This window comes from Palaemon carinicauda, chromosome 27, assembly GCF_036898095.1.
Source record: "Palaemon carinicauda isolate YSFRI2023 chromosome 27, ASM3689809v2, whole genome shotgun sequence".
Lineage (NCBI taxonomy): Eukaryota > Metazoa > Arthropoda > Malacostraca > Decapoda > Palaemonidae > Palaemon > Palaemon carinicauda.
Window position 1 is genome coordinate 24,285,880 of NC_090751.1, and position 11,172 is coordinate 24,297,051.

General features: G+C 35.0%; 1 protein-coding gene across 3 annotated transcripts in view; it reads right to left on the reverse strand.

Annotated features, from left to right (window-relative positions):
- The window catches only part of Mlf (myeloid leukemia factor), a 78,754-nt gene extending 68,508 nt beyond the window's left edge, over nt 1-10,246 (reverse strand). The window contains exon 1 of one of the 3 annotated variants that reach the window (XR_011040088.1): nt 10,078-10,245. Coding sequence is in view for 2 of the 3 variants with exons in the window: in XM_068350867.1 (XP_068206968.1) it covers nt 10,078-10,130 (53 nt within the window). In the remaining variant the exon portion in view is untranslated. Of the gene's footprint in view, nt 1-10,077 lie in introns of all 3 variants that reach the window. The other 2 variants (XM_068350867.1, XM_068350866.1) reach the window with 2 other exon arrangements.
- Nucleotides 10,247-11,172: the final 926 nt, after the last annotated feature.

Consider the following 11,172-nt stretch of genomic DNA (forward strand, 5'->3'; position numbering starts at 1 on the left):
TGGATTTTCATACACTCAAATATGAACTACGTTACAAGGCTCTGTGACAACGATGTCAAAACTTATGGCTGATTACGTGAATTAGACAATTTGCTTTACCGTGACCTTGACCTTCCAAAATTTAAAAATTTCTAGCTTTTTACATAACAGTTAATCCCTGCAAGTTTCATTAATCTACAATTAAAATTGTGGCCAGGAAGCTAATCGCAAACAAACAAACAAACACACACACACAGGGTGTAAAACATAACCTCCTCCCCATTTCGTTGGCAGACGTAAAAAAAAACTTTTTAGGGGTTAACCTCCACAATCAAGTTGCCATGGCCTTCAATATAAACAAAAACCACGTCACCAACCGACCAGGTGCGTAATTTTGTAAAGATAAAAAGGGAATTGATTGGGGGAGATCGTGTGAAAAATAGGAAAAAAGAAATTTGGCGATCCCTTCGATAAATGAAATTGAAAAACTTCCCCAACGTATGCCTCATGAGCGGACAGCAAGTTAATAAATTTTGAGAGAGATATGAAAGCTACATTCCTCTTTTCTCTAGTACAAAAGTGTTAAATCCGGAAAACAAACCACTCTGGATAGGTCAACGATCCCTTAATAAAACCTTGAAAATTACAATCCCTATTTACTTACTTTTACGGGTTTATTTCTCGCCCTCCATCAGACACTAAGAGTCTGTTCAGGCGGCCCTTGGTGTGTGAAAATAATTTCTTTCCAGTTAATATTTTGCTCTGTATCATTATCAGTTATTTCGCTAGCATTTGTATTCAGGCTTAATAGTTTTCAGGTCACTATTATAACACTTTCTAAAAAGATAAGTCTTCGGGTTTTTATGGAGAGCTGCCACTTTTTTGCTATTCTTGACATCGAGTGGAAGGTCGTTGAAGTGTCTCGGTGCAGCATAACTGAACGTTCTTCCTCCTATTGCATGATTCACACTAATTTCGAATAGTCTATGTGGGTCATTAGCATGTCTAACTCTTACAGCGGCGCTGGTAGCTTCAGGGTAGAGGACCAAGCAATCACGAAGATATTTAGGCTTATCACTTGTAAGTGCTTTGTGAGTCAACAAGCAAATCTTAAATTCAATTCTAGCCTTAACAGTGTTCAAGCTAAACCAGGCGAATACTTACATTTTAAAATGTGAAGTGTTTATTGTTGGTTATAAACTTTATCCACATCTAAATAAAATTCATATCATGAGCATTTGCTTGAAACGTTTTCTATCACTCTACTCATTTCTATACCATTTTCCTACGGGAAACGAAGATTAGCTCATTGTGGAAACTTATTCATACATAGTGCAGATGTTTAAAGAAATATGGATTTTCACAAGACAGAAGGCCTTTCTCTGCTCAGGAGTTAGGGTCTCTCTCTCTCTCTCTCTCTCTCTCTCTCTCTCTCTCTCTCTCTCTCTCTCTCTCTCTCTCTCTCTCTCTCTCTCTCAATATAAAGCTACACAATAAACAGTTCGAAAATATAAAATATTAATTTTAAAAATCCGTTGTGATAAATAGAACACTTAAAACTACAATACCTCTCCTAATATAATAAATGATCAACAAATTAATAAATAAATCAAAATTTGACAGTATATAAATGAATTTACAGCACACGTCCATCACTTATCACCTGATAGTTGACAACAACTATTACTATTATTATTACTACTTGCTAAGCTACAACCCTAGTTGGAAAAGCAGGATGCTATAAGCCCAGGGGCTCCAACAGGGAAAATAGCCCAGTGAGGAAAGGAACAACTAATAAACACCATCAGTTCATCACTAAGTCTCACTTATTCCAGGAACAGTAGCATCTTTACTTACAAGATCAGGCAAGAATAAAAGCCTTTCCCTAAAACAAAGCCCTTACGAAAATAATCACCAATAAACACTTATCAGACTATTGCCATCAATATTTCAAAATTATCTAATTGTCTCAATAATATTGTTAACACAACCAACGCCTACATAACCATTATTAACTGCTAGGCTACAATCCTAGTTGGAAAAGCAAAATGATATAAGACCAGGGGATCCAACAGGGTTAATAACCCAGTGAGGAATGGAAACAACGAAATATAAAATAAAATATTTTAAGGACAGTAACATTAAAATAAATCTCTCATATCCAGTCTTTTCAAAAAAAAAAAAAAAAAAAACACACACACACACACACACACACACACACCCTCATGTAAACAAAGCCCACACAACAATAAACATATCAGCAACACTTTCATCAACAATCCACAAGACATCCTTCCCTCAACATCACAAGTGTTCCGAGCCTCATCTATTGGTGCACAGATGCCAAATCTATAAATAGCTCACCTGTGTGACTGACCTTCAGTATACTGAACTCAAGGTTTTAGGCATATTTGGTGCATTGCTTTCATTAGAAGGTGAACATCAGCTTGTATATATGAGGTAATAAAATCTAATATCAATATACAAAACCTTATGATCATCATTATTATTAGCTTCTAAGCTATAACCCTAGCTGGAAAAGCAGGATGCTATAATTATGCCCAGGGACTCCAACAGGGAAAATAGCCCAGTGAGAAAAGGAGACAAGGAAATAGGAAAGTAATTAACAATTAGAATAATATACTTTAAGAAAAGTAACTACACCAAAACAAATATTTCATATACTATAAAAACTTAAAACAAAATAAGATGAGGAGAAATAAGAGAGAAGAGTGTACCCGAGTGTACCTTCAAGCAAGAGATCTCTAACCCAAGACAGTGGAAGACCATGGTACAGAGGCTATGGCACTACCCAAGACTAGAAAACAAAGGTTTGATTTTGGGGTGTCTTCCTCCTAATAGAGCTGCTTACCATAGCTAAAGTCTCTCTTCTATCCTTGCCAAGTGGAAAGTAGCAACTGAACTACTAGAGTGCAGTAGTTAACACATTGAGAGAAGAATTGTTTGGTAATCTCAGTGTTGTCAGGTGTATGAGGACAGGGGAAAATATGTCAGGAGTGGGCCAGAATATTCAGAGTATGAGTAGGCAAAGAGAAACTAAACCGTAACCAGGAAGAAGGATCCAATGTAGTACTCTCTGGCCAGTCAAAGGACCCAATAACTCTCTGGTGGTAGTATCTCAACAGGTGGCTGGTGACCTGTACAACCTACTACCTATATCATTTTTCAACTAAACTGCCAATTTGGTATGAAACATCAAACCACACTAACCAGTCACGCATCCAACAGATGAGGAGCATCATTTTGCCATTCAAGACAAATTGTCTCATCCAAGGGGTTCACAACCGTTCACTATTCATTGCTTCACCTTGGGAGATGTTATTTTGAAATCCCAACCTTCATGCACTCTTTGGGTCTGCAATAATTAAGTAGTACTGCTGTACTACATACAATAACCATTGTGTTAATAGATCATGTCTGGCTTATGTAGACCGATACTCTAAATAACCGTTATTTTGAATATCCAATATAGGATCTTGTCTATGACTTATTTGATAAACAACTGTATGCTGTAATATTATTATTTTTATCATTATTATTATCATTAGTACTATTACTAGCTAAGCTATAACCCTACTTTGAAAAGTAAGATGCCATGAGCCCAAGGGCTCCAACAGGGAAAAATAGCGAAGTGAGGAAAGGAAATAAGGAAATAGATAAGATGAGAAGTACAAAAAACTTTTAGTTTATCTATGACTCCATTGGTATTAATGGTGTAGCAGAAATAAATTCTTCTTACAACAACTTTGCTAAAAATAAATCACAACAATCTTGAATGAAGGATATAAGTGTATGAAAAAATGAGGCATTAGGTTTGTTTACACTTTTCCCTAACATTGTTACTTTATTCCCAATTATTCTCATATTAGGCCATTCTTTAAGCTGTCACTACCTATCAGAATCTTTTTAATATTTTTCATTCTCAGTCACTGTAAATAATTTGACTAATAATGTTTCATATAATACATTTTACTGTAAATGTCTGGAATATAAACATGCTCTTGTTATTTTCTTCAACCATTCGATCATTATTTCAATTTCCTCAGATACCAGGCCTGTTATTAAGCTAAGCCCATTTATGGGTCTGTAGTTTATTCCAAGGCTAAGCTGCATAGATAGTATAAGTGGTCCCAACTAAGCAATATGCTTAAAAAATATTACAAGTACTTAACCCTTTTACCCCCAGGCTCTTTGAAAATTTCCAACCCTTAACCCCCAAAGGGTTATTTTTTCCCCAGAACATTTTGCAGTACATGTTTTTTAAATTGCTCTAACAGCCTTAATTTTCGTCATAGAGAGGTCAGGTTGGTCTCATTCTCTTGGAAAATGCCTGAATTTTCTAAAAAAAAAATTATCAAAAATATGAAAAAAAAAATTTTATAGCATTTTTTTGCAAGGACGTACCGGTACGTCCATCGGGGTAAAGAGATGAGTTTTGTGAAACGTACCAGTACGTCCTTTGGGGGTAAAAGGGTTAACAAGGTGGCATTAACAATGCCAAATCATTCTTGACTTCCTGAATGATTATTTCATTCAATAGAGTTTATTATAAACAGTTACCATTTGGCAATATTTTTTTATACAATAAGGAAAGAATCCCAACAGTCCCTAACTAACTAGTGGAACGGGTAGTTAGCCCTCGCTAAAACTTTAATGGCTTGTCCTTTCAGCTTCACTAAAAGCAATAACCCCTAATAAATAACGTAGGTTTGTATTCCAGTTACAGAACAAACCTAATTCTTTTTAAATCACACACGCAGTGTTACAATTGGAAATTCTGAAAAGTCACCAGTTTTCCTGTTCAAGTTCTAAACTAATCATGCAATGTATAAGAAGCGTAAATGAGAAATGAAGGGAAGTGAAGAGCCATATTGTGATAAATAGTTCGCAAAAGTGGTAGAACATTAAACTGTACTGTACGGTATTTATGTTATGCCTACCTTGAGCCAGAGGGAGGCATTGTACTTAGGGAAACAATTTAACAGGCCTGTGAAAAGAGCTTGCAAGTCTGCGGCTATATAAAAGTCTGATTAAAAAGAGAAAAATTAGGATGCATGCATAAAGATCTGTATTACTTTATGCAACATAAACACTAAAAGAAAATAGAGAGGATTTTCAAAAGTTATGTTTCATAATTCTGACCATCCTTTGCAATGAAGATTGTAAGTGGAAAAATTTCAACATAAAATATGCATTCTGTCAACTTTACCAAATATTTGAATTTAGACCCCAACTGGAGAATCATATGATGGTCTGTTGTGCTGAACATGGTATATACTTTCCTTGCCAAAATACATCTAATGCTCAAGGCAACTGCATCCTAGGCTATGCCCACTTTCCAAATGCCTTGCACAATGACCTTGCCTACATGTCCCAAGGGAAGACCAATACCTAATTATTATTATTATTACTACTTGCCAAGCTACAACCTTAGTTGGAAAAGCAGGATGCTATAAGCCCAGGGACTACAGCAGGAAAAATAGCCCAGTGATGAAAGGAAAAATGGTACACAAGCTAAGGCACTACCCAAGACTAGAGAACAAAGGTTTAATTTTGGAGCGTCCTTCTCCTAGAAGAGCTTATTACCATAGCTAAAGAGTCTCTTCTACCCTTAGCAAGGGGGAAGTGGCCACAGAACAATTACAGTGCAGTAACCCCTTGGGTGAAGAAAATTGTGTGGTAATCTCAGTGTTGTCAGGTGTATGAGGACAAAGGATAATATGTAAAGAATAGGCCAGACAATTCAGTTTATGGGAAGGCAAAGATAAAATGAACCGTAACCAGAGAGAAGGATCCAATGTAGTTTTGTATGGCCAGTCAAAAGATACCATAAATCTCTAGTGGTAGTATCTCAACGGCTGGCTGGTCCCCTGGCCAACCTACTACCTACAAACGCACAATATCCAATATTCAAGGTCCACTGTGGTAATCATATACGATTAGCATAATAACAAGTGTGTATACTGTTAGCACCCCAAAATATCCTCCGCCATTGCAATAACTATAATGCTTCACAAGAAGGTAGCCTACTGAGCAGCATGCAGCAAGACCCCCTGCTCAGGCTGTTCTAGTAATCAAAACATCTAACCTCTTGCCAGTTAGAAGTTAATACCATGACAAAACCTAGCTACTGTGGACCACACCAGTTAACTCCAATGTTACAGTAGTTATGATCACATAAACATAGTCTGAGTTTACCAATAGGATTATATCATTAAGACTTATAAAAAGCATTAAATCTTCAAGAAAAAAGTGGGTCATATGCACACCAGAAGGATGCAGCAATAACTACCAGTGGCTTGGGTCTGGTGAAGACACAGGTAAAATTGTCTCTGCAGACAGCGCTAAATTTAACATATGTGAACAAAGGGTGGACTAGGATTGTTTGATCATGAATGTTTAAGTTACGTTGGGCTGGGGTACCCTTGCCTTGTAAATAATCATATACCTAAGTTTAAAGTAATACATTCAGACTTTTCCTCAATTCTCCAATAAATTCAACCTACTAAAATTCGTTTTATTACAGTACAGTACTGTATAGAGAAAAATTCATTCCATAAACAACATTTGAGTACCGCCAGAGCTCATCCATACCTGAACTGCATTGAATGAGGAATGTTAGTAAACCAAATGTAGATCAACTATCAATGTTTTGCTTGATTCAGTTACATAATTTTGTATGCTTTGTTTAAAATACTATACAGAAAATGATGAATACACGTAATTCTTATTTTTGGGGATTCTATGCGTCAATAAATGAACTTCTATTAGTAGGCAAGATCCATAATCTAGAGTTATCAGGCCATGAATCTAAGTCTAACATATCCTAGGCGTAGCTTTACACACCCATATTTTCACTTTAACCTTACCTTTCACCTCCACTGGAGCTATAGGTGTGGATATGGGATAAATTAATGTATAGTATTTCTGTTTTTTCTATAATGTAGGCTATATGAGATTGTTTTGAATTTGAAAATGGATAAATTTTTCTTGATACCCCATTTGTTTTGCAATATATTTCTTTTAACTGATATTCAGACAAATTTTCACTGTCTCATTTTATCATGTAATCTGTTTACTTCACACAAATAAAAGCTATGACGATTCCCAACAGTAACTCTCCACACTGAACGTTTTTGCAATGTTTCACACATTTTTAGGAAGCCATTTAGCTTTACCTATACAACAACCCATACCCTAATACTGTATGGCACAAAATTTGACTGCTGTATCTTCCCTACACTATGCTAAACCCCATTTTCTACAAGCAACAATAGCCTGAAATGTTGATATAAAATACATATACAGTAATTTGATTCCCAGAGCAATTTCTATTTTCCTGCAGTTATTTCTAGCCTTGGGTTTTGCGAAATGAGAACGGAACAGAAAATCACCATCTTCTTTCAACCTTATTAGTTCCGCTGTATTACTGCTGCTCTAATCTATTTTCTCCATTTATTTCTATTCTTTGCATCATCCCCTAGTCCAAATCCACCAACATTTCTCCTCCTTGCATCAATCCATCCGACAAGCTGACACCCCATCACTCATTCCAATCATTAGTATGTTCATAGCTCTCTTGATTAGTTCCACCTCCTCACTTCTTATCACAATGCTGTATCACATGAGTTTCCCTAGCCTTATCTTTTACATTAAATAAACAGTGCCACACATTCGTTTAATATCTTGACTTGCCCTTTTTTTCATCAGAGATATTCAAGTACTCCATCTCACTATTCTTATCTCGGTTCTTTGCAGCAGTCCTTCCTCTCTCCTCTTAAGTGCCCTAGTTTTAGCTACTTATGATAGTACCAGCCTGACAGTGTCATATAAGTCTTCATCTTGAGTCTTGAAAAAACAACTCAAGTTAGTTCTCTCTCAATTTTTTTCATGATTTTTCCACGCACTGTTTCACTGATTTCTCATTGTACTCTTTTAGAACTGTATATGATCTTTCACTTAATTGTTTACCTCTTCATGTCTCTCTCTACTATTAACCATTAAGCGCTAACATTCCAATATTCACCTTCAATCATTCCCATTCTCAGGCTCCTTTCCATGATAAAAAACCTTTCTTACAGGTCTTCTGTGTCTGCTAAAATGACTAAATCATCTGCAAACATCACCTAATAGAGAATAATGCATGCAATTTGAAGAGAGACAGCAACCTTCATTAGCTTATATTCTTTAACTCAAAAGAACATACCCTGTACAGTATTAGGCTTTATGTACTGTAATCTAAAATAGAAAAGTTATGAAAAGATACAAATTGCACAGATGAACTTCAGAAATTACTTGGGTATCATTCAATCATATGATTGACATTGAAAAATTCCTAAAGAATTAGCCTGCCTTTTAGTTAGTTTACATTTTTCTTTATCAATAACAATTGTGATCAAAGACCCTCTACTCACTAGCGACTAGACAATTACAATACTGTATCATGAACTCATATATGCTCCAATAAAGTAAGCAGTTATTGGCAAATTAGGGATACATATTAAATGCTAATCTGATACTGTACAGTACTTGCATATACAGTAGTTTCTTATCTAAGACAACAGCAACAGAAAAAAATTCACTTGCTAAGCAATAGGCATGAATTTGCAACATGCTGAAATTAAGGAAACAGAAGTTATAGAAGAAACATTACAAAAAATTACAGAAATATTCAAGCAACAAGAGAAAATCCATAGATGTATTAAATCTAGGACGAGCCCTAACCCAAGTTTCGATAAACTTTGGTGCCCACTTTGTTAAAGATGTTTAACCCTAGGGAATATATTGAATTTATCTCCTTACTTATCAAATCTTCTGAATTTGGTGATTACCGAGATACTAAATTCTAATTAACAATGACTAAAATATCCGCCAATGTACTGTATACTTAATAACACTGATTTTTTTTTTCAAAGTCCCAACAAGACCTAAAAGACATAAATGGCATAAGGATACCAAGTGCATTCAGTGCTCTAGCTATAGTGAACAAAAATGCCAAATTGTACGTTGTTTTTGGCGTATATGTATAATGATGGCTATGACCCATAACTCCCTTATTTTCAACTCTCGCTAACTTGTATAAAATAAAAACTGTCCGGGACGTTTTAAATACCCCAGCTATGAATAAGGCAGTCTTGAGGGACGTTAGTTCCTTCTTAAGTAAGTAGGAAAGAACATGGCCTGTAGGTTAGATTAGGTGATGTTCCTGTGAAGAAGTTTTGTATAAAAACGGACAATGGTTTTGTAGTAAAATATCCACGGCTTACAAGCGCCTAGTAAATGAGAAGGAAATTCCCACTTTCTGAACATACAGTAAGTTCTGTCCGCTGTTATACAAAGGCTCCTTGTTTCCACATAGTGGCTTGTGGAAATGGGGAAAATACTTTACAGTAATTGCTTCGACTTTATCCAATCAACTAAATATTATGAATTCAAGTATAACTTCAGAAAACTGATTTCAGACTACAATGACGACTTGTTCAGTATGCTGATAAGCATGAGTGACAATGGTCAAGGTTAAGAAGGATTAAACTTTTCCTTGATTGCTAATCTTCAACGTGATTGCCATGCTGCACCTCGAACTTGAAATTATGAATGAAGTGGGGGTAGTAGATCAAACTTGAGTAAATATTATGATGTCCTAAATCCTGTAGTAATATGAATTCAAAATCTCCCGAAGATGGCTGTTGGCCTTAAAACTATTTGTTGTACATTTTCGAAATAGGCCCAGACTAACTCGTTTAATAAGTTTAATATTTTAATATAACCAAAATAATAATAAACAAAAATTCAGTCCCATCTCAACCTAGCCATTGCCTAGGCAAACACAAAGTCTACCCTAAGCGGATATTATGGTCTCTAGTTCTGATTTTAGCCCAGATAGGCCTACACTAAACTAAATAAGGTAACCCATAGGCATAAAATTCATGCAATTAATCCGCAAAAATGATGTAAATAAAGAACCACAATGACTGGTCAAAATAGGCTTCTCCCCTACGCTCATTTCAGTGACTCCTGGCTGAGGCAACATTGCACTCAACCCCATAATTACCAACCAATAAGTGATCATTTACTCACCCAAAGAAGGGATCATCGTCAAACCCGGCCATTAAGGATCCAAACAGCGACATAATGCAAATGGGGGCAAAATAAAATCAATAAATAAAGCCGTGAACGTAAGCAAGAGTTCAGAGAACTGCACCTTCACTTGTTCATCGCACACTGCTGCTAAAATTCCTTTCTGCCTTTGTAAACATGAATGAATGCAGCAACTGAAGATAATTAATAAAGAAAATATTTAAAATTCAAAATGAAGTTTGGTGAAACTATTAAATTTTGTTTTTTTTTTATTGATAATATATTTTTACTGTTTAGAACTAGATTTAGGAAATTATTTGACCTTCACTATGACGTTATCGAACCAATGACATTCGCCTTCTACTTATCTAGAAATTTCGAGTTGCTTGGCGCTACGGTCAACTTCTTTAAAGAATCAATATAATTTCCTTACTGGTATTTTAGTGCAACATGTCTTGAATCATCAATAACTATTACCCTAAGCTCTAACGATTAGTTTAGTGATGCTAAGATTTTCCTTCGAATAGAGTATGAATATTATTACGCAACTCACTTATGAAGAAAATAAGTCTGCAAATTCTTATTTCATTTCATTAGGTAGTGATAATAATTACTTTTATTTCTATATGGTAAAATGTATTTAAGTACCTGTTTTAAAAGACATAATCAAAACTTTATCTGCTTTTCTATTCGATCATAGATTTTAGGACGGGTTCAATGAACTTTGACAACTGTTTTTTTTTTTTTTTTTTTTTTTTTTTTTTTTTTTTTTTTTTTTTTTTTGGTCACGGAGAAAACTCAAGGTCGAATTGTACAAGTTATCAAAACGGAAAGATGTACATTTATATAGATTTAATCATATTTAATGCAGTGATGATATGGTGGTAACAAACATTTATATAAAACTTATAGCCCGAATTAAAGAATGCCGTTGACCAAAATATTTAAGAAAAAAAAAAGTTTGGCTGGGTACTTTTTGCGAAAAAGGGGAACAGTTAAATAATCAATTAATTTAAAACAGTAAGAATTATTGAATTTGTATAAAAAAAATCTATAAACATTCAGTATCATTTATATGAGCATATTGATTATTAT